The 25,025-nt window shown below is 44.5% G+C and overlaps 1 protein-coding gene across 2 annotated transcripts in view; it reads right to left on the bottom strand.

Moving 5' to 3' along the window:
• MDFIC (MyoD family inhibitor domain containing) overlaps positions 1-25,025 on the bottom strand; it is a 131,459-nt gene that overhangs the window by 2,916 nt on the left and 103,518 nt on the right. The window contains exons 4-5 of one of the 2 annotated variants that reach the window (XM_066591801.1): positions 19,964-20,239; positions 4,992-5,260 (exon numbers count right to left, since the gene is read on the bottom strand). In XM_066591801.1, the coding sequence (XP_066447898.1) occupies positions 4,992-5,260; positions 19,964-20,239 (545 nt within the window). Of the gene's footprint in view, positions 1-4,991; positions 5,261-19,963; positions 20,240-25,025 lie in introns of those variants that run through there. The other variant, XM_066591802.1, reaches the window with a different exon arrangement.

Here is a 25,025-nt window from a genome sequence, read left to right as displayed (position 1 = left end):
TATGAATGCACAGCTGGTCGTTCCTTAGCATGAATGAGCTATAACAGCAGAAATCCAATTTGAGTACCATTGGTAAAAGAAACATATGGAAGACTCCAGTGTGCAAAAGAGCTGAAATGTTGGATTACTTAGCAGTGGAAAAACATAACCTAGTCAGATTAATCCAGATTTCTGTTGTACTGTGTTAATGGGAAGCTTGAACTGTGGAGCAAACAGCATGAATTGAGAAACCTTTCCTGTCAGGTGTCAATAGTTCAGGCTGGTGCAGGTGGAGTCGTGCTATTGGGGGTGGGGGTGTACTTGGCACACCCTGGGTCTTTTTATAGCGGTTGATGGATGCCACAATAAATTGCTACTCTTCTGAAGTAACGGTTTGTTGTTTGCGCGTGTGCTTAAAAACTCTGTTTGATACTGATCTGCAGCCAACGTATCCAATAAAGTAAATCTTTTGTTACAAAATTTCAAAAATGTTTATTATCTGAGGAATGTAAAAGCGATAGCCATCCTGGCAATTCCAAAGAACCAATGGATGCTGCAGATCCTTTGTCCTGCATAAGAGAGACAATGTGTTACAATGTGTGATTGTTCTCAGTGAGAGAAAGCAAGTAATCTTGTAGATATGATACCTTTTAATGGCTAACAAAAATACATGATGTTACAGCAAGCTTTCGGGGATATCTTCCCCCTTCGTCAGGCTATTGAATGAAACTAGTTTGGATGGCACATCATTATAACAAAGAGATGAAGTTATAATTAGGTGCCATCCAAACTAGTTTCATTCCATAGCCTGACGAAGGGGGCGAGATATCACTGAAAGCTCGCTGTAACATCATGTATTTGTTAGCCATTAAAAGGTATCAAATCTATAAGATTACTTGGTTTCTCTCACTGAGAACAATCACACATTGCTCTACTGGCTAACACGGTTCCAAACCTTTTTAATGTGTTGCAATGTCACACTAATCAGAATTGTTCCTAACCATGATTATAGCAACTTCATTGATGGTTGGTGCATTAAATATTCCAGGATATTGGACCCGTGGTGCTTTGTCAGCTTGATTGGCCAATTTGTACAATCATAGGTACGGATTGTGCATGCGTAACATGTTTTGCAACATGCGGAAAATGTGTAATTTAAGGGCGATTATGAACCGAATTCGAAACCGTGAAATTGGGCGATAATCGTCCAGGTTTCCAAATCCAAATGACGTCATCTGGAAGGTGTTCTTGTAGATCCGGAGGGGTGTCAGACACTCAGCAGAGTGCGGGGAGGAACTATCAAGCAAAGTTGTGAGCTCTTCTGGTGGAACAGGTAGATCGGGGAATTCTGACCTTACCAGAGCAGCACATTCCTAGTCATTCACCTTTGTACCTAAATGGACTAGATCACCAAAAACTCTTTGTATTAATTAAAACCCAAGACTGAAATATTTTCAATTTTTATAATCCGTTTTTTATTTTCTTATAATTTTTATTTTACTGTCTATACATGACTATGGGGGCGGCCCTCTTTACTGATCTACATTTAACAGCATTAAGAGCATTTAGAAGATAAGATATGCCTTACAGCAGCTTCATGCGCCATGCACACAATGGACAGAAGGAGACTAGAGATGAGCGAACTTACTCGTTAAGGGCGATTTCGCAATCGAGCATCGCTATTTTCGAGTACCTGGCTACTTGGGTGAAAAGATTCGGGGAGGCGCCGGGGGTGAGCAGAGGGGAGTGGGGGGGAGAGAGAGAAAGAGCTCCCCCCTGTTCCCCACTGCTACCCCCGCTCCACCACGCCCCCCCCCCCCCGAATCTTTTCACCCGAGTAGCCAGGTACTCGAAAATAGCGACGCTCGATTGCGAAATCGCCCTTAACGAGTACGTTCGTTCATCTCTAAAGGAGACCCATTGACTTGTATGGGAGACTGTTCTAGACATGCTTTGTGACTTGTATAGAGGTTATTTTGCAGGGAAGGAAAGCACATAGTCACAGCCTCTCTCCTATTGTGAATGGTGGATCCTGTGTTATCTACATGTAGGCGTTACCTGTCAGTGTAATCCTGCCTGTGATGTTAATGATAGTCTTCTAATGACACATTACAGTGGTCACATTATTTCTCCATTTGTTCATTTAGAAGAAACAGAGATTGACCATATTGGCATTTTAAATTGTAATAGAATTCTCCTCCGTATACAGTACACACATATATGTGAGATATATTCTCCTCAATATAAATACGTAGGTGTGCGATTTGTACATTTAGATGTGTTGCTTAAGGCCTCCTGTCCACCAGGATCCAATGTTTTACAAACATGTAGAGAATGGTAGATCCTAGAGAACTGAAACCTGGTCTATAAGCACCTGATTTGCATATGTAGCAAGTTTGGTGCAGTCATTTGGCTGTGCATAAGGAAAATACAGTAAAAGTTAATTTATATACTTCAATTTAATGTGCGTGCGCAGTGGTTTTTAAGAACCTACAGCTCGATTCTGCATGTTTCTGCAGCTCCCAGCAAGAAATGAGTCCAGTTTATTCCTGAGAACCTAGTAGTTTGCTCATCCACTCTGACTGACAGTCTTTACGATTGTACTGCATACTGAGAAAACTGTCAATCAGAGTGGATGGGCGAGGCTACTAGATCCTCATGAATAAGCTGGACTCCTCTCTTGCTGGAGCTGCAGGAACAAGCTGCATCTCTTAGACATGCTGGTTTCAGCGGTCTATCATTTATGGGGTACTGTGTAAACGCTTTAGAGGCCGCAGCGGTCAGGTGCCATTCTTCTGGTATAATGGCTCTCGGCATCTGAACGGTGATGCCAGGAGAACAGCATGTTACCGCTGTGGCTTCTCAATGACTGCAGTGGCAGTTAGTGACTGTTCCAAAACAAAGACCGGAAGGACCGCAGGGCTGTAGAACTGGATTGCCGGGGGTTAGGACGGGTAATGGCCCTTTTACACAGAATGATTATGGTTCAAATAATTGTTGAATCTTGTGGAAATGAACAATAATAAATAATTCAGTGTAAACATGGCCAACGACTGATAGTTCGTTTTACTATTGTTCATTTTATGCAGGCAAAAAAATCATTGGTTTATTGCTACTCATTTGGTGAAAAAGACAATTGTTCCATCCCACACAGACCATTCCCAGACTTCCCTGACAGACTAACAATGGACTGAAAGAGCTATAACGAAAAAATGGTCAACAAATTGATACGATTATCTAAGTGTATAAATGGATGTCATTTGAAAGTAAATGTCTTGGTCATTGTTTGCTCCGCTACGTAAAAGCATTTACAAGTGCATTTGCACAATGGGCATTGCGAATTTGCGCAGTGCTTTACTGTACTTTTTGTGCATGCAAATAATGCATGGTTGTGTGTTTTTTTGCCTGTAACAAAAAAAAAACAAAAAACACAGCCATGCTCCTATTCATTAGAATGGGCAATTAGTGCAATTAGTTCAATGTGTGCCCTTTTTGCGCAGGAAAATAGAGCATGCTGCATACAAAATACACAGACAAAATATGCGTATGTGATCAAACCCATTGAAATCAATGAGTTCTATGCACTGGGGATTGCGCATGCAAAATGCTTAGCAAGTACGCTTGTGTGACTCAGGCCTTACAGTAGCATTGTATCCAGTAGGGGGAGAAACCCCAGGAAAACAGGACACTTGACAGGTCCGCTATAATTCTTTGGAGGCTGGGAATCATAAGAGATCCATCAAACAGATCATGAATCATGAAGCCAGTTGTGAACAGGCTAACTTCTGCCAAGAGTAGCATCCAGCCAACAGAGTTTTCATTATAGATGCATCAGCATGCCCTCATCACTCCAACAACAATATTTGGAGATACAGAATAACAGGGAGTGGAGGAGACAGTTACAAACGAGCAGAAAACAGAATCATCTATATACAGGGGGAAGTAAAAAAAAGAAGAAGAGGGAAATAAAAATAAAGAAAAGTTAATGTTAGTGCTGAAAAAGAGTGCAAGGCACAATCATCAGGTAAAAGAAGCAAAAAAAGATAAAGCACAGCAAGAAGTGAAACCTACCATTAGTGATAAGTGTAGTAAGAGCAGATAAGGCAAAGATTCTGCAGCAACAGAATGCAGAGTAGCACTCCCTGTCCCAAGTGAACAGTAAAAGGATTCTTCACTTGACCTTAGACCCACCACATTTACTTCATAAGAAGTATTAATAAAGGAAACAAAAAGGAGATGTCTTACAACAATCAGGCTAAAGAATACTGAAGGAAAACAATTCTGTCACAAAACTCTACTCAAAAAACTATTTGAATACGAAAATCTAAGCTGACTGATTTATTATTAGGGTTGTCATGTTCTGGGGTCCCAAAACCTGTCCGAACTGCAAAAATGTAATAAGAGAGATAGCTGACATTCCTGAACACTGGCAGACTGGCACTGCCTCACTGATCGGGATCCAGCTATGAAAAGTAAGAACAACAGGATATTGGAGGCATAAAAACTACTGAAGAGCTATTGAGGCCGCCTTTGGCTCTCAGCAAATACACATTGAAAAAAAGTCATTGGTCACTTGAACATCAGCATATACCGTATCAGTCATGAAATATTCTTTCACTCCTGAAAATATTCCAGCACAAGTAAAAAAACGCTTCCCTAATACAGTTGTGAAGTCATTTTGGACACACTTTTATTTGTTCCATGTTTAAAGTAAATGAGAACATCTGAAGTCCAAGAACGTATAAACCAGCTTACATAAGATGATAAATTGGAGTTTCATACTAATACAATATTGCTGTTTGCATCCAATTGTCATTCACACAAGTTGCTTGTTACTGCAGACTTTTCACAGATGAAGTTATGTTTAATGTGAGCTCGGGGCGAGGGCAGGTTTCTCCACTGAGGGTTGAGCGCATTAATTATTGGTTAAGCACTGATATAGTGTAAGTCGGATGTAAGTGAAACAGTAAATAAATGCACTTACTGAACACTGACCTTGGTCATCCTTTTAGCTAGCTATATTCACAAAGTTCAGAACACTCAAAACAGATCTCCAGGCACTCAGCTGTCTCACAGCAAGAATCAAAAAGGGCAAAGTCACAATCAAAGTGGAAGTTGAGGTCCTCAGCAGGAATTTCCTCAAGGCCCACACAGACATTGGAACAGTAGCCACAGCAGGAATTACAGGCCTCATGCAGACAGGAGCAAACCTGATGTGGGCCAAGGATGAACTCAGTGCACTGACAGAAGAGACAGGCCAAAATCAAAGAAGCACAGCAGTCTAATACAAACAAGAAAGAAAGAAAACTAAAAAGATGATACAGAGACAGAAAAGGATGAAGTAAAAAGAAAAAAAACACAACACAGAATACAATTTTTATAAGTTCCATAAAATATTAATTATTTTCTCTTACTAAGGATAAGAAATGCTGTTTTGAATGAAACAAACAATATTTTACAATTTTGCAAAACAAAAGCAAAAAAATACAAAAAAAAAACCAAAACAAAAGCTCATCGTATTGGCAGTTACATTCATCTCATTGCCATGCTTTCCTAATGTCATCCTGCTCCTGAATTGTCACTGTCCTGAAAGGTTCCTATAGCAATGCTGTTACATACTGAACAATAACCTCTGTTCAGGATTACTAACAGAAAATAACAATAAGTGATACAACAATACAAACTATAGTATACACTAGACAAGCCAAAATCATTATCCTTCTACTTCCATACAAGATAATAGTCATTTTTACAATTATCGGTATTAATATCATTTTCATTCCTAGAGGCAATATTCACTAAATTGTGGAAGAGTTGTGTATACATTGAGCAGAAAGGAACCTATCCAATCTTATTATATAGAGCAGTGGTCCCTAACCTTTTTTGCTCCAGGGACCAGCTTCAAGCAAGACCATTTTTCCATGGCCCGGCAGGGCGGGGGTGAGGCATGGCTTTGGTCATATGGGGGCGGGGTTATGCAGCGCCATACACCAAACAGCGCTGTAGACCGGGGGTGCTGGCAGAGCCTCAGTGTACAGTGCTGTAGACTAGGACCCCGCCAGGAGCTATGCCAGGAGCCACGACACTGTGGTCAGATTACTGACCCGCCCCACATAATGTGATGTGACGGGAGCCGCGTCACTGAGGTCTCTCTGCCGGTACATCCCGTATAATGTTCTTTTCCGGGAGCTGCGTCTACTGAGGCTAGCTCACATAGTGTGCTCTGAGCAGCTGCAGAGCACACTGTCAGTGTTTAGTGCTGGTCGGTACTGTTGTATTATGTTGCCACTGGAAGTAATGGGTAGAGACAAGGCTTAGGCTGCTTGACAGCCAGGTGATGCCCCCAGTCACTGATTGGCTGCAGGATTTTATCAGAGCAGCCGCTGGGGTTCCATGAAGATTTGCTGGAGGGGTAAGTCTGTGTGCTACATTGCTGCATGCATAACCGCTGCCTGCTGGCCTGCTACACTCCCCGGCATCCTCAGATGTGCGCTCATCGGATCCCCGAAGCGCTCTCTCTGCGGCCATGTTCCTCCTGCTGCCCTGCTACACTCCCCAGCACCCTCAGATGTGCGCTCACCGGATCCGAAGCGCTGTCCCTGCGGCCATGTCCCCCTTGCGCTGCAAGAACTCTAGAGACCCCTTCAGTCTTGTGTCAGTTGTCTCTGATCCTGCGCTAATCCGGCCCCGCTGCATCGTCCCTGTTCTGATGCAGGACAGTTCAGTTCCGCCGGCGGGTTTCCTTAGGTCTCCGCTACTGCGCGCTCAATGCTGTGTTGGCGAGTCACCCCGCCGCTGGTAGCAGACAGCAGCAGCACGCGATGGAGCGTAGGAGGCGCTGTGGGCAGCAGCCAAGCACAACGAGCCACACATCAATTCTGCTGGGGCAGCCTTACCGTCCTCCATTGTCGGCCCGGCAGTAGTAATCAGCAGCAGGTGCAGTACACATCGGAGCAGGGAGACAGTGTTTCCTACTGTAGGCAGAACACCTCGCCTGTCAGTGTCCTCTCTGCCGCAGTACTAGCCAATCGGAAGCTGGGGGCATTCACTCCACCAAAGGCCACTCAGCCCCTAGCTTTAGGTGGCGTCAAGGTACAACAGTACCGTGCTGGTCTCCGGCGGTGCCGCGGACCGGCAAAAACCCTCAACTGCCCGGTCTTGGTCTGCGGACGTGTGGTTGGGGACCCCTGATCTAGAGAACCAATAAGCTAAAGAATAAAACATTATATAACACCAACAAAAGGGCTACCACAGTCTCAGACTTCCCTATGCAAAGAGGTATTAGGTAGTTTGAAACATGCATCCCCCCACCCCTCCACTGCCCTCTTGATAGTGAAGATGCAGCCAGAATGAGGAGCCCTGCAGGGGAAGACAAAGTCTTGGGAAAACCCCTGTAAAGTGAATCTGTCATCACGTTCACGCTGCACTAACCATAGGTAGCATGAAGACAGGATAAGTACAGGATGTAAAAAAAAAAAAAGTAAAAATCAGATTAAGATCAAGACGCACTGAAAGATGGTAGAATGTTGTTTTTCTTTCATTTTACTCCACTCAGAATTTTTTTAAAGTTTTTCAGTACATTATGTGGTACATTAAATAGTACTATTAAAAAATACAACTCGTCCCGCAAAAAACAAGCCCTCATACAGCGACGTCGATGGATAAATAAAGGAGTTATGATTTTTTAAAAGGGGTGAAGAAAAAATGAAAACCGGGGGAAAAAAGGGGACCGCGTCATTAACGGGTTAAAAACCACATATTTGGTATCTAACGACCTGTACAATAAAATTGAATGTACTATTTATTCTTCACGACAAAAACTTTAAAAAGAAAAAAAAAAAACTAAACTAAAAAAAACAGCCAAAATACTTTTTGTTCAATTTGCCTTCCAAAAAATGCAATAAAAGTATTTAAATAAGTTTTATGTACCCACATATAAAAACTGTAGCTTGTCATGCCAAAATCAAGCCCACAGAGAGCTCTGTAGATTGAAAAAAAAAAATAAAAAAAACAAAAAAAAGAATAAGAGGGACATTGTAAAATGTTTGGTTTTTATTGTGCAAAAGCGGAAAAACTTTTGCACACCATATATATGTTGGCATCTTCGTAATTGTACCAACCTGCAGAAAAAAATGTATCCTGTCATTTATGATGTATGATTAACGCTGTAGAAAAAAAACCTCCATAAAACAATAGCAGAATTGATGTTTTTTTTCTCTTTGCCCTCCAAAATATTTAATAAGCTTTAAAATATTGTATGTACGAAAAAAAATGGCACTCATAAAAACCACAGTTCGCCATGCAAAAAACAGGACATTATATTGCCATGTCGACAGAAAGATAAAATTTAAAAAAGTTATGGCTCTTGAAAAGTGGAGATGATAATCCCCCCCCCCCCCCCCCAAAAAAAAATCTCTGTGTCCTCATTGATCAAAATAGGCCATGTCACTAAGGGGTTGAAGTTATTTTTTCCTGAAACTCTGCAGCGTACGTGCCTGTAATTTGGACGCTGTGGTACGGGCAGCATGAACCTAAAGACAGGATCCCAAACACCTTAGCAGTTTTCGAACAGCCCCTGGTCTGTGTGCTGTAAGGGCTCAGTCAAACGGGCGTTTTGACGTGCGTTTTTCCCCACGTAAAAAAGAACACACTAGATAGAACCAATGCTTTTCAATGGTAGCGGTCATAAGTGCGAATTTTACATGCGGAAAAACACCTGCGGCAAAAAATAGACACCGGTTCGCACAACGCATGTAACTGCGGTAAATCAGTGTTTTGTGTATGTAAAAACCTTGGATGCTGTCGCATCCAGGTGTTTCACCCTGCGCCCAATGGGGCAGGTGGCAGCGCCGACCCCATTGAGAACATATAGTGAAGCTCGTGATCCTCTGCCACAGCTGTCACAGCTGTAGCAGAGGAGCACAATGTTCTCCCATTGAATTCAATGAAGCCAGCAATACAGCTGAATTCATGAATGGGTGAGTGCTGCCTCTGATTGGCTGAGTGCAGGGACCAATCAGAGGCAGCTCTCATTCAACAGCTGAGAGCTGCCTCTGATTGGTCCCAGTGCTCAGCCAATCAGAGGCAGCCCTTTCAGCAGGCGGGAATTTTAAATCCCCACCTGCTGAAAACTCCTCAGAGCAGTGCAGGAGAAGAGCCAGCTGGAAGCGGCTGAGCCCCGGCAGCTGCAGAGAGTATATACTTTTTTTTTTACTTTTTACACATTTCTGGATTGATTTTCAGGGAAGGGCTTATATTTTAAGCTCTTCCTCGAAAATCACTGCAGCGCTTGCCGACAGCACATTGCTTTCAATGAGAGAACATCTCCGCAGGAAGTCCCATTGTCACTGGACAGTGTCCAGTGACAATGGGACTACCGTCAGAGATTAAGAAATCCTCTGCCACAGCTGTAACAGAGGATCGTAATGTTCTCTGCGTGTCAATGGGGCCGCCGCAGCTGCTACCGGCCCCATTGACCACAGGTGAAACCCTTGGATGTGACAGCAGCCAGGGGTTTCATATCCAAGGAATCCCATGCTGCAGCTGTCACAGCCGCAGCAGGGGATAGCAGGCAGGGCTCTTTTTGGGCGGATAAACACTCCTGGCAGCGGTTTTTCCTCCATGATGCTCGCTTCGACACACAAATTTTTGAATGCATCAGTTATGCGTACAAAAATTTGTGCGTCAAAACGCCCGTGTGACTGAGCCCAACAAAACTTCAGGCTGAGATAAACAGACTGCATCAGGCCGCTCTCACACAGGCGGTTTTTACAGCGGCTAGTGGGCGTTTGAAGCGTCCGTTAAAAACGCAGTACTGAGCCTCCATTGATTTTAATGGGGCTTCTCAGACGAGTGTTTTAGCACGTCGCTTATAACGCTCACTAAACTGAACGCTACATGTTCTATTTTAGTGCGATGTAGCCCTTTTTATCGCTTAGCAATGATGGAGCGCATTATTAACACTGTTGAGTGCGTTTAAAAACGCCATTCTAAAATGCCACGTTTATAAATGCAGCGCTTTTACAAATGCCTTGTGAGAGTCGCCTTCATGAGGGAACTTTGGGAAATGTGATACACCAGAGAATAATATGAAATGTATTGAAACCGATCCGTACAGAGCAGATCTGACATTAAAGTCTACACCTTTTGAATGCAATGCAGGACTACTTGTCCTGATATACAAGAGTGTCATTTCTAGTGCTAACCCCATGTAAAATACATTTATTGGGCAGTTTATTATGAGAAGTAGGGCATTTTATGTAAAGTGGTTATTACACAGATATAGCTGTGGTCACATCACTGGGAGATATAAGAAGGGAGAAGTAAAGTCATTTAGGAAGTGTTTAATACAAGACATAATAGGTAAATAATGTCATCTCATAAACTTTGTACATGGATTGTGCATAAGGCACAGGTGCCGGCAGACGCTCGACCGCTGCATTTGTGAACTATACTACAGCAGCCTCTGTTAAAGGGCTTTTCCAAGAGTTTAAAAATTATTTTCTATGTAGGGAATGGGCTGGAATAAAAAACGCTTCGCCATATGGACAGGTCTGAATTCTCCTACCAGTCCCCATCACTCCGATCCTGGAAGAAACTGCAGAGGTCAAGTGCAGGTTATTGTACAAGTGATCAGCCAATTACGGACTTCAGTGGGGATTTCACCATGAAGAGCGACGCTGAGGCCAGTGAGTGGTCAAGTGTACACTGAGCGGCACAACGTATGATGCTGCTTGCTCTTCCTAGGTAATGCCTAGAGAATTACATTACATCCGTGCGTTTTAGGTTTTTTGTATGCAAGTAGAAAAGAAAATTAAAACGTCCCGACATTACAAGAATTGTCTCATTTGCCCATCTTCTACTAGGGAATTAGGATGTGAAAGAGGGTGCTCCACCGCTCAGGACTCCCTGGTAGGAGTCAGAGCGAAGAGCTGCCATGTAGGAGCGGCTCCTGCTTTGGTGAAACGGTATCACATGGACAGTCATTCGGCAGGAACAACCAGCTGCTAGTTTATAGTTTCATGTTAATCCTTCTGAAGATGCCAGAAACTGTGATCAAGGTAACGGCAGTGTGCTTTTATATGGCAGTAAAAATGCATCAGGACTAGAAATGAGCGAACGTACTCGTCCGAGCTTGATACTCGTTCGAGTATTAGCGTGTTCGAGATGCTCGTTACTAGAGGCGAGCACCACGCGATGTTCGAGTTACTTTCGCTTTCATCTCTGAGACGTTAGCGCGCTTTTCTAGCCAATAGAAAGACAGGGAAGGCATTACAACTTCCCCCTGCGACGTTCAAGCCCTATACCACCCCCCTGCAGTGAGTGGCTGGCGAGATCAGGTGTCACCCGAGTATTAAAATCGGCCCCTCCCGCGGCTCGCCACAGATGCATTCTGACAGAGATCAGGGACAGTGCTGCTGGTGCCGGAGCTGCTATAGGGAGAGCGTTAGGAGTTATTTTAGGCTTCAAGAACCCCAACAGTCCTTCTTAGGGCCACATCTGACCGTGTGCAGTACTGTTGAGGCTGCTTTTAGCAGTGTTGCACAATTTTTTTTTTTTGTATATCGGGCGTGCAGAGCATTGCGTCCGCAGTCTGCAGTCATTGTACAGAGTATAGGGCCAGTACTGGTGAGGCAGGGAAAGAGATATTCAAGCTATATAGGCAGTGGGCTTTTTCCAAAAAATTGGGGAAAAATACTATATTTGGGCTGCCTGTGACCATCTTCAGTTTACTGCGTGTCTGCTGGGGGTAGTAGTCCTAATTAATACGCAGCTAAGCGTTACAGCAGGCTTGCGCAAAATTGTTTCCTGGATCTGCTGTCTCTGTTACATCAGCGCCGTCATCCCGCCAGAGGGAAACAGTATACATAATATTATACGCTGCCTACAGTATCTATCTGCTGGGGGTAGTAGTCCTAATTAATACGCAGCTAAGCTTTACAGCAGGCTTGCGCAAAATTGTTTCCTGGATCTGCTGTCGCTGTTACATGATCGCCGTCATCCCGCCAGAGAGAAAGAGTATACATAATATTATACGCTGCCTACAGTATCTGTCTGCTGTATCAGCTCAGCATTTAAAAAAAAAAATGGAAGCAAAATACTTGAGGCCTACTACTGGCCTTTGGCCACTTGACTGCTTCTGCGCTGTGAATTCCACTAGCTCAGTCATACGCACCTACGTCTCACTACAGGCGTGCGCAAAATTGTTTCCTGGCTCTGCTGTGCGTTCCGTAAGGGAAGTCAGCCTCCAACCACAGGCCAATAAGCGGCACATTTAATTACAGCGTTCTGTTTCTGCACTACTGGTAATACAGCATGCTGAGGGGTAGGGGTAGGCCTAGAGGACGTGGACGCGGAGGCCCAAGTCAGGGTGTGGGCACAGGCCGAGCTCCTGATCCAGGTGTATCGCAGCCGACTGCTGCGGGATTAGGAGAGAGGCACGTTTCTGGCGTCCCCACATTCATTTCACAATTAATGGGTCCACGCGGTAGACCTTTATTAGAAAATGAGCAGTGTGAGCAGGTCCTGTCGTGAATGGCAGAAAGTGCATCCAGCAATCTATCGACCACCCAGAATTCTGCGCCGTCCACTGCTGCAACTCTGAATCCTCTGGCTGCTGCTCCTCCTTCCTCCCAGCCTCCTCACTCCATTACAATGACACATTCTGAGGAGCAGGCAGACTCCCAGGAACTGTTCTCGTGCCCCTGCCAAGATTGAGCAACAATGGTTCCTCTCCCACCGGAGGAGTTTGTCGTGACCGATGCCCAACCTTTGGAAAGTTCCCGGGGTCCGGGGGATGAGGCTGGGGACTTCCGGCAACTGTCTCAAGAGCTTTCAGTGGGTGAGGAGGACGATGACGATGAGACACAGTTGTCTATCACTCAGGTAGTAGTAATTGGAGTAAGTCCCAGGGAGGAGCGCACAGAGGATTCGGAGGAAGAGCAGCAGGACGATGAGGTGACTGACCCCACCTGGTTTGCTACGCCTACTGAGGACAGGTCTTTAGAGGGGGAGGCAAGTGCAGCAGCAGGGCAGGTTGGAAGAGGCAGTGCGGTGGCCAGGGGTAGAGGCAGGGCCAGACCGAATAATCCACCAACTGTTTCCCAAAGCGCCCCCTCGCGCCATGCCACCCTGCAGAGGCCGAGGTGCTCAAAGGTCTGGCAGTTTTTCACTGAGAGTGCAGACGACCGACGAACAGTGGTGTGCAACCTTTGTTTCGCAAAGATCAGCCAGAGAGCCACCACCACCAGCCTCACCACCACCAGCATCCGCAGACATATAATGGCCAAGCACGAAGGCCGTTCACCGCCTCCGGTTTGCACCGCTGCCTCTCCCCCTGTGCCCCAACCTGCTACTGAGATCCGACCCCCCTCTCAGGACACAGGCACTACCATCTCCTGGCCTGCACCCACATCCTCACCTCCGCTGTGCTCGGCCCCATCCACTAATGTCTCTCAGCACACCGTCCAGCCGTCGCTAGCGCAAGTGTTGGAGCGCAAGCGCAAGTACGCCGCCACACACCCGCACGCTCAAGCGTTAAACGTGCACATAGCCAAATTGATAAGCCTGGAGATGCTGCCGTATAGGGTTGTGGAAACGGAGGCTTTCAAAAGGTATGATGGCGGCCCCGCGCTACTCAGTTCCCAGTCGCCACTACTTTTCCCGATGTGCCGTCCCAGCCCTGCATGACCACATCTCCCGCAACATTGTACGCGCCCTCACCAACGCGGTTACTGGCAAGGTCCACTTAACAACTGACATGTGGACAAGCACAGGCGGGCAGGGCCACTATATCTCCCTGACGGCACATTGGGTGAATTTAGTGGAGGCTGGGACAGAGTCAGAGCCTAGGACCGCTCACGTCCTACCCACCCCCAGAATTGCGGGCCCCAGCTCGGTGGTGGTAACTGCGGCGGTGTATGCTTCCTCCACTCAACCACCCTCCTCCTCCTCCTACGCAACCTCTGTCTCGCAATCAAGATGTGTCAGCAGCAGCACGTCGCCAGCAGTCGGTGTCGCGCGTCGTGGCAGCACAGCGGTGGGCAAGCGTCAGCAGGCCGTGCTGAAACTACTTAGCTTAGGAGAGAAGAGGCACACGGCCCACGAACTGCTGCAGGGTCTGACAGAGCAGACCGACCGCTGGCTTGCGCCGCTGAGCCTCCAACCTGGCATGGTCGTGTGTGACAACGGCCGTAACCTGGTGGCGGCTCTGCAGCTCGGCAGCCTCACGCACGTGCCATGCCTGGCCCACGTCTTCAATTTGGTGGTTCAGCGCTTTCTGAAAAGCTACCCACGCTTGTCAGACCTGCTTGGAAAGGTGAGCCGGCTCTGCGCACATTTCCGCAAGTCCCACACGGACGCTGCCACCCTGCAACATCGGTTTCATCTGCCAGTGCACCGACTGCTGTGCGACATACCCACACGGTGGAACTCTACGCTCCACATGTTGGCCAGGCTCTATGAGCAGCGTAGAGCTATAGTGGAATACCAACTCCAACATGGGCGGCGCAGTGGGAGTCAGCCTCCTCAATTCTTTACAGAAGAGTGGGCCTGGTTGGCAGACATCTGCCAGGTCCTTGGAAACTTTGAGGAGTCTACCCAGATGGTGAGCGGCGATGCTGCAATCATTAGCGTCACCATTCCTCTGCTATGCCTCTTGAGAAGTTCCCTGCAAAGCATAAAGGCAGACGCTTTGCGCTCGGAAACAGAGCGGGGGAAGACAGTATGTCGCTGGATAGTCAGAGCACCCTCCTGTCTATATCTCAGCGCGTTGAGGAGGAGGAGGAGCATGAGTAGGATGAGGAGGAGGGGGAAGAGACAGCTTGGCCCACTGCTGAGGGTACCCATGCTGCTTGCCTGTCATCCTTTCAGCGTGTATGGCCTGAGGAGGAGGATCCTGAAAGTGATCTTCCTAGTGAGGACAGCCATGTGTTGCGTACAGGTACCCTGGCACACATGGCTGACTTCATGTTAGGATGCCTTTCTCGTGACCCTCGCGTTAGACGCATTCTGGCCACTATGGATTACTGGGTGTACACACTGCTCGACCCACGGTATAAGGAGAACCTTTGCACTCTCATACCCGAAGAGGAAAGGGGTTCGAGAGTGATGCTATACCACAGGACCCTGGCGGACAAACTGATGGTAAAATTCCCATCCGACAGCGCTAGTGGCCTAAGGCGCAGTTCCGAGGGCCAGGTAGCAGGGGAGGCGCGGAGATCAGGCAGCATGTACAGCACAGGCAGGGAAACACTATCTAAGGCCCTTGACAGCTTTATGGCTCCCCAGCAAGACTGTGTCACCGCTCCCCAGTCAAGGCTGAGTCGGCGGGAGCACTGTAAAAGGATGGTGAGGGAGTACGTAGCCGATCGCACGACCGTCCTCCGTGACGCCTCTGCCTCCTACAACTACTGGGTGTCGAAGCTGGACACGTGGCCTGAACTCGCGCTGTATGCCCTGGAGGTGCTTGCTTGTCCTGCGGCTAGCGTCTTGTCAGAGAGGGTGTTTAGTGCGGCTGGGGGAATCATCACAGATAAGCGTACCCGCCTGTCAACCGACAGTGCCGACAGGCTTACACTCATCAAGATGAACAAAGCCTGGATTTCCCCAGACTTCTCTTCTCCACCAGCGGACAGCAGCGATACCTAAACAATACGTAGGCTGCACCCGCGGATGGAAGCATCGTTCTCTATCACCATCAAAAACGTGGACCTTTTAGCTTCATCAATCTGTGTATAATATTCATCCTCCTCCTCCTGCTCCTCCTCTTGAAACCTGACGTAATCATGCCGAACGGGCAATTTTTCTTAGGCCCACAAGGCTCAGTCATATAATTTTTGTAAACAATTTTTATACGTTTCAATGCTCATTAAAGCGTTGAAACTTGCACCTGAACCAATTTTTATTTTAACTGGGCTGCCTACAGGCCTAGTTACAAATTAAGCCACATTAACCAAAGCGATTAATGGGTTTCACCTGCCCTCTTGGTTGGGCATGGGCAATTTTTCTGACGTACATTAGTACTGTTGGTACACCAATTTTTTGGGGCCCTCGCCTACAGTGTAATCCAATTAATTTTTTGCCCACCTGCATTAAAGCTGACGTTACATCAGCTGTGCTGGGCACTGCAATGGGATATATTTATGTACCGCCGGTGGGTTCCAGGGAGCCACCCATGCTGTGGGTCCACAGGGAGTTGTAACTGCCTGTGTCTACTTCTAAAGAACCCCAGTCTGACTGGGGCATGCAGTGTGGGCCGAAGCCCACCTGCATTTAATCGGACATTACCTCAGCTGTGATGAGCACTGCAATGGGATACATTTATGTACAGCCGGTGGGTTCCAGGGAGCCACCCATGCTGTGGGTGCACACGGAATTCCCATTGTGGAGTTGTACCTGCCTGTGACTATTTATAAAAAAAACGCGGTCTGACTGGGGCATGCAGACACCTTGACAGAATGAATAGTGTGTGGCACATAGGTTCCCCATTGCTATGCCCACGTGTGCAGCTCTTGATGGCGGTGGCACAGGATTATATTTCTCATTGCTTCTGCACAGCATTGTGGGCTATCGCCCCGCCCTTTTTAAAGAGGGTCGCTGCCTAGCCGTGCCAACCCTCTGCAGTGTGTGCCTGCGGTTCCTCCTCATGGCAGATGCACTTATAAATAGACACGAGGGTGGTGTGGCATGAGTGCAGATGAAGGCTGCGCAGGGACACTTTGGTGTGCGCTGTGGACACTGCGGTGTGTGTGTGTGTGTGTGGGGGGGGGGGGGGGGGGGTTGGGCAGCATGTAACCCAGGAGAAGTGGCAGCGGAGTGTCATGCAGGCAATGATTGTGCTTTGTTGGAGGTAGTGTGGTGCTTAGCTAAGGTATGCATTGCTAATGAGGCCTTTTCAGAAGTAAAAGTTTTTTTTTTGGGGGGGGGCCCCACTCTTGCCGCTATTGTGGCTTAATAGTGGGACCTGGGAACTTGAGATGCAGCCCAACATGTAGCCCCTCGCCTGCCCTATCCGTTGCTGTGTCGTTCCCATCACTTTCTTGAATTGCCCAGATTTTCACAAATGGAAACCTTAGCGAGCATCGGCAATATACAAAAATGCTCGAGTCGCCCATTGACTTCAATGGGGTTCGTTACTCGAAACGAACCCTCGAGCATCGCGAAAATTTCGTCCCGAGTAACGAGCACCCGAGCATTTTGGTGCTCGCTCATCTCTAATCAGGACCGAACCTGTGCCTGACGGATGCCTGTCTGAATTGTTTGGGTTGAATAATTGGAATTGCATGTTAGGAAAAAAAGTTAATGCTGCAGAAAAGAAAAGCGACAGAACAGCTGTCATTTTTGCAGAATGCACTTGATACCACGAGGAAATGAACACAGAGAAACAACGAATAGAGGATCCAGTCATGCAAAGAGGTAAAAAAGTGAAATACTTTGGTTTTGGATATTAGATGTTACAACTCGTTTGATATGAGGTCTGAGGAGACGTTTAGTTGAGGTGAGAGGGGAGGGACTAGAGGGCATGTATTCTGGGTTTTAGGTGCCAGAAGGACCAACAGAGTACTCTGTCTTGGCTAGGGTTTTTGATGCAGGGCAGTGTATGGAATCTTTGATATGGGCTTAGCAAAGCCTAGCTACAACTTAGATGAGGAGTACGTCTATGAACTGCATCACACTCTAGCTTTCTAGGATTGAAAATCTAAGTCTGACACAAGTTCAAGTCATTCCTTATCTCCTTAGTGATGGGGATATTTTATGCCTTTAGGACAAAGCGATTTTCATCATTGTATTGTTAGGCCATAACTCGTTGATGTATGAGGGTTTTTTTTTTCATTTCTTTGGGATGAGTTGTATATTTTAATAGCACGGCTTTAGGGTACATATAATGTGTATAATGTGTAACTTTAATTACATTATTTTTTTTTGCAGGGGGTGGGGGAAAGAGATGGAAAAACATCCAGAAATGTTGCCATTGCATTTTGTTTTTATGCGTTCACCATTTGGTGAAAATAACCAAAATGTAAGGTTTTGCTTTTGCAGGAAGAGTTGTAGTTTTTATTGGTATCATTTTGAGGTACTTGTTACTTTGATAGAGCGGACTTTTACAGATGCAGCAATACCAACATTTTTATTTTTGGTTTGTTTTTTTTTTTTTTTACTATAAGGGCGCCCACCCACTGGCGTTTTTTTTCCCTGCGAAATTCGCAGCATTTTTTTCTCTGCAGGGGTCTATGGGACTTGTAATGTTAAAATCGCGATCGCGCAAAATCGCAATTTTGTCCCATAGACCCCTGCAGAGAAAAAAAATGCTGCGAATTTCGCAGGGAAAAAAAACGCCAGTGGGTGGGCGCCCTAAAAGCGAGAACTTTTTTTGGTTTTTTAATTTAAACTTTTAATACCATATATTATTTTCTTATAGATAAAACTTTTTTAAACTCTTTTCTTTTTAGCCCCCATAGAGAACTTAAACATGCGATCATATGATTGTTGCTGCAGTAGAATGCAATACCCCAGTATTACATTATACGGCAATCTTACAGGCAAATCAACTATGGCAGTGCTAGGGGCCTTCAGAAGGCCCCTGGCTGCCTAAGCAACTAAACACCACCCCGCAATTTCATTGTCGGATGCAGTTTGGGACCCCGCAAAAGAGATCGGGTGATTTAGCCCCTTTAGTAGTACGCTCCGGAAAATCTCCGGGGCTTGCTGTACTGACCATGCAGTTAAACCTTGGAAGATTTCCGTGGACAACTCTAGTGCTGAAATGTGCAGAGCACTGAGCGTTCATCTAAAATCTTACAGGGTTTTTACTGCATACTCAGCGCAGCAAGAACGGAGATTTCCCTGCCATAATATGGTAATAAACCTGCCACTGAAGGGATTAAAGGGGCATATACAGGATTAACAGCCGCGATCGATGTTTATTATGGTGGTTGCCGGCAGATGTCAGCTTTGAGAAACAGCTGGCAGCTGAATTGTATGGAACGGGATCCCTTTTTTCCTACGATAGTTTTCATTTGCCTGTTGATAAAAGCATACCTGAATGATTCAACTTTCAAATTCTCCCATGCGACATGCAAATAAGGCATAGCGGCCCGGTGGGCGAGCCCTATCATTCCCATTAGCTGTTTTTGTTGCTAAAATGCCCGCCCCTCTTTTCTCCTGTAATGTGATGTCCTGTAATGTGCACGCAGCGCTGCAAAGTCTCACATGTGCCATGGCGTCAACAAGTACACTTGCAGATAATCATACCCTTTCATGGGCACAATTGTGGTGCTCACCTACACATGCACTGGTTGACGAAGTCACGGCACATGCTAGACTTCACAGAGCTGCGTGTACCTCACAGGCAAGAGGGGAGGACTTTTTGGCAATACAAGCAGCTAGCAAAAATGACCCGATATGGCCTGCCCACAGGACTACTCTGCCTCATTTACATGCCACGCGGGAGAATTTCAAACCAGAATCATTCAGGTATGCTTTTATCAACAGGCAAATGAAACCTATTTTAGGAATGAAGGGATCATTATTAGAGATGGCAAGCATACTCGCTAAGGCAAACTACTCGAGCGAGTAGTGCCTTATTCGAGTACCTGCCCGCTCGTCTCTAAAGATTCGGGTGCCGGCAGGGGCGGGGAGCGGCGGGGGAGAGCGGGGAGGAACGGAGGGGAACTCTCTTTCTCCCTCTCATCCTCCCCCCTCTCACCGCCGCAACTCACCTGTCACCCGCGCCGGCAGCCGAATCTTTAGAGACGAGCAGGCAGGTACTGGGATAAGGCACTACTCGCTCGAGTAGTTTGCCTCATCGAGTATGCTTGCTCATCTCTAATCATTATTATTGTGGAGCTGCTCTTCGTTTGCATTAGCAAAAACTACTGACAGGTTCCCTTCTAAGGCAAATAAAAAAGTACTCCTATGAAAATAAAGCATTAGAGCTGCACACACGTTCATTGTAAACATTCAGATCAGTAAGGAAGGAGTTTACCTTCTGGTGATGAACCAGGTTTTTGAGAATATGTTGAACTCATTCTGCTTTTTTTGCTGCCATCGCTGTTCACAGACAAGCTGGACTGGATCTTCCTGTGCATTTTTTGAGAAACGGGAGCTGATAACTTTCTATGATCTGCAGCAACATGTTTGACCCCATTGTGGATTCCATTGATATTACTCAGACCTACATGACCATTTTGTATCTTGCCAGTTTCTTCCTCGCTCTGTTCCAGTGCTGAAGTATTTGGCAGAGGCAAGCTCTGAGGTTGGGCTTAAATATAGAGGGGAAAAAAAAAGAGAAAAGATGAAAAGATTAAAACCGAATTCTCTAAAACCACAGCCAGAGGAAATCTGCTAACAGATATTTTAGAGAGAAAACAGGAAAAATGAGACACCTCTAACATCCTCCTGCCTGCTGATGTACAGATTAGCACCTTTTCATTTATGTATATAACAGAGTTTTATACATTAAATAATGGATGGTGGATGTTGATTAGGACTAAAATAGGAAACAGAAAATCAATCACAATTATCCTATACTAGAAACAAATGTAGAAAGTAAGGAAGGAACCATGAAAAACAAAGGATAAAGCTGAAAACCGTACATAGATATTTCACAGATAAAAAAATGGTTATTTAACCACAAAAAAACAACAAATTAAATAGAAAGCTTTTTTGGGGAAAAAAAAGCATAAAACCAAATTAACACAAAATATTAAAAAAAAGACAAGCAAAACAGTCTTTCCTCTGCTGGCCACCCTATAGCAAACTTTATATCTATCCATTTTGGTGAAGTCTCACACAAAGATACAGTGGATTCCAATCCCTCTCAATGAAACCAGCTGCAGACTATCTATTCTATTATTTGTAAATAAGCCGTATTCTAACATTATGAAATTATTATACTTTCACAATCGTAAATAAATTTGCCAAAACACTCATTGGCACTGACATGATACAGCGTTTCGTTTTAAACCATGCCCAGAAGGGGCCCCATAACCAGAGTTCAGGAGCACTGTACATAATTGCCCTCCGAGTTGGACACTAGATGATACATCCCGAGTATAACCCTCAGTAAACATCCTGAGAATAGTCCTCATTAAAATGTTATCTTTCCATCTGAATTGTGCTCTTGCCAACTAGGAGCATAAAAACAATGAAAAAAGTCATAGCTGCAAAAAACTTTTTAAAATAAAAGAACAGCTGGTCGATGGGAGTTCATGAAAGCAGACTTGTGGTAACCCACGGATGGCTGGGTCAGCTTTCTTATTTCTGCTCTTTTTGAAAGAAACAAATAGCTGCAAACCTGCACCTAATATTTACACTATTTTTGTTGTTGTGACAGAATAGCTCATACACAGATGGATAAAATATGGTTTACTATACATTGCATACAGTTTGCTTCTTCAAGAAGCCATTATTTCATGAGGGAGACGAAACGATGATCTGTATTGCTGAGCATTAGGATTTACTAGTAAGCTATCTAGGTTAACTCTTTCACTGCTCATACCATACCTACTTTTTTTTTTTTTGCAATCGTGACCTACTTGCAAAAAAAACATATATATACTATCTATGGTAACACTAGGTTACTATATAATAAAAAATAGTATCAAATGATGCTTTAACCTAGAATAACTGCACATTTAAAATACATTAGCACAAGATCTTGAAATTCTTTCATTCCTTCCTCTATGTAGTAAAAAGTGATGCATTAAAAAAAGCGATGATACATTTTGCACCCCAAGGTACAGCTATATAATTCAAACCCAAAATTAATTTGTAAGGGTTTATTTTACTAGTAGCAGTAAGGAGCTTAGTCCTTTAAAAACCCCTATAAAAGACACTACTTAAAATACATACACAAAATGAAGGGGGTTATAGGGCCGCCTTAACAGGCAAGTGGAATGGAACATTATTGATCTATTATTCTCCATAAGTAGTCTTTCTTTTATACACGTGACGGCTCTGAAAACTAGACTAAAGACCATTTGGCATTTTCAGAGGTGTAACTTGTGCAAATTCAGCTCTATTGGGAGAACAATGTTATCTTCAGTCAGAGATATAAAAGACACAATACCGAGTTGGACTTATGAGTTGTTTTGAATTATTCATATTTTGCCTGTATATTGAAGAAATTTTTTACAAACTCTGCATTTTATGCCACATAATCGCACACATTAAACGCACAAAGAAACTTTTTGACAAACCTTCTCTTTCAAAAAGTGGCATTTTTATGTTAACTTTCAACATTTGCTATATCATTCTTAGGAGACTATTCCCTTTTTACAAAAGATCCCATTTACACTCTTTCGTACAAGCAAAAATTGTATTCTTACTATTCAGCAACAAATGCAGAGCATGTCAGAATGTAAAATAACAGCTGTGTGAACACAGAGCATCTGCAGCAAAGACAGGCTATACACTCTATTACTGAGAATTCACAATTTCCTACATATTATAAGAGAATAGATTCCCATTTGACATTCACAATGAACAGTTTCAAATGTTTTATTAAAAAAAAAAAAAGAGCTTTAAAGAAAAAACACAGTATACCCAGCTGATTTCAATATTTTATACTTCACTGACTACACAATTGGGATTAAGTATATAGAATTAATTTAAAAGACTCACTGCACTCCTTTAAATGCTGTATACAAGACATAAATCTGCCTCTCTAAAGAGGAATAGCACAATCCACATAGCAGTGTGATACGCAGTAAATATGTTCTATGGAAAATTATTTTAGAGGCAAAAATAAAAATTATTGCTTAATCATAATATTCTAAATGTTCTCCATATTTCTAGGTATATTTCACCGTCGGCACACTACTGACTTTGTATCCTTTACAAGATGCCAAGATGCTACATTTATTATAAGATGCCAAGATGTTACATTTAGAATAATAGCGGTTACTACAAAACTACATAAACTGTTACTGTTTGTTAGTTGTTGCTACAAAAACGAAAACAGTCAGTGTTCTTATATTTGTGAAGTTAAAAGCTTTCTCGAGTAAAAAGATAGCAGATTTTTAAACTTTTTACATACATCTTGGACCTTCCCCAAAAATGGGTAGGCTTAGAACAAGTCTTGACGTAAATTTCCCATCCTGGTGCATGGACTAGTTAGACTATGTCGAGCAGTCCCAACTAAATAAATGGGGCGGCAGTGCACAGGCCAAACAGCTGCTTCATTCATTTAAGGACCTATGGCACCCTCATTGTGGGGGTCCCAGCAGTCGAACCTTCAGTGATCAGATAGTTACCACCTATACCGTGCATAGAGGATAACTTTTTTGTGGGAAAACCCCTTTAAGAGGCCTCGTATTGAATTTGTTGTACATTACTCTAGGCTACACTGGAATTAGGCCAGCGTATTAAATGCGGTTCTAAGTAGATTTCGCCCTAGGGTTTTTTCTTTAAATGCTGCAGTTTTTTGGAGCCAAATTTACACTGCCAATGTTATCACTTGAGTTTTATGCATTGCGAGATGCACAAAGTTTGCACGGAAATAGAACCCATTATTGGCAATCAGTGTATTTACGTGTCCAATTTTTCTCTCAAAGCTAAGCAAAAAAAGAAAAGAAAAAAAAACAAAACACTGCATCCAAATGTTATTTACAGGAGAGTGTCATGCAATTTTTATCTATTGAAATAACATGCGAGTTTCATGTGCATTAAAATTACATGTGTGGGGATGCGATGCTTTTTTCTGGGGAAGCGCATGACAATCTCAGGGAAAAATCAGATTTACAAGCGCGGTACCAATCCCAGTTTCTCAGATCGATATCGCACTCGCCTGTTTAAATTTCAGCCGTATGCTGGACTCATACGGCCACCAATGTATAACGCTGTGAGGGTTCTGCAGCATTTTACAGCTGTGGAGCCAGCCATGACCCTGCATACTGCCGCATATAGCGGCAAAATTGTATTGCGCATGACAAAATACTCAAGCATGCTGTCATTCGTAGTAAACCTGTTTTTTTTTTTTTTTGTTTATATTTCCCAAAACAGTGCGTATAGTCACCACCCATACACAACCTACTAGTACGTGGGCAGGCATATACACATGCGCATAGAACAATCTGCTCTATCTCGTGTATATATGTGGCAAAATATCACACGCTAATGTGATCAAAACTGCATAATGCAATGTAATTGATTGCCTGCGAGTTATCGCATATCACGGGGGCGTATAGAGCCCGCGTAATATACGGTAAACATATGGCTTTGTAAGCCTCGTCTTATACTTCTAACTGCTGTATCCAATTCTGGCATCCGCTCAGAAAACTGCATCAAACACTACAGTGGCATTTTCCCCAAAACTTGCTGTGAGAAACCACTCTTAAGCCACGGTCAGACGAGCGTGGTTTACACGCTGCTAAGCAACGTGTAAAACAACGCTCCTGACATGCAGGAAAAGATTGTGTAACCAGGCTCTCTCTAGCTTCGTGTAGCAGCCCAGGCACACGTCCGTGGTGTGGGCAGCCTGCTTCCATGGCTCCCGTAGGAACCTATGGTAAGCACCCTGGACAGCACGCACCACAGAGCTGACAGGCGATTCAGCACTCGCTGTCCGTTCTTTTTTAGAAGTGCACATTCTGTGCTTTTAAAAGGGGTCTGTGTAGGCGCTTTAATAGCAACCTAATAGTTCCTATAGAAGCATGGTTTTTCACGCTGCTGTAGCAGCATGTAAAACACGCTCATATGACTGAGCCTTTAGGTCTCCCTGGCTGTACTGGTAAAACGCTGCAAGTCTCTCTGCAGCATTTTAATAATGTTTGTAAACACCTGGTTAGCAGGCAGAGACCGCGTATGGCTGCGAGTGTACTTCGCATGCCCATGTATCACACGCTCAGTCATGCGCAGGGCGGCTCTTTAAAAAAAAAATTCCCCACTCTGCTTCATTGCAATTCTGGCATTTTTTAAAATATTTTTAATGGCGTTCACCGTGCAGTGTAAATGATATGTTAAATTACAATGAACTCAGTACCAAATTCATATAGTTTTTTTTTTTTTTTTTACTTTTCCATTCCACACTTTAAGAGAATGTATTT

Source organism: Eleutherodactylus coqui, chromosome 2 (assembly GCF_035609145.1).
Source record: "Eleutherodactylus coqui strain aEleCoq1 chromosome 2, aEleCoq1.hap1, whole genome shotgun sequence".
NCBI lineage: Eukaryota > Metazoa > Chordata > Amphibia > Anura > Eleutherodactylidae > Eleutherodactylus > Eleutherodactylus coqui.
The sequence above is the reverse complement of the archived record's forward strand: the minus strand, read 5'-3'. Positions and strand labels throughout refer to the sequence as shown.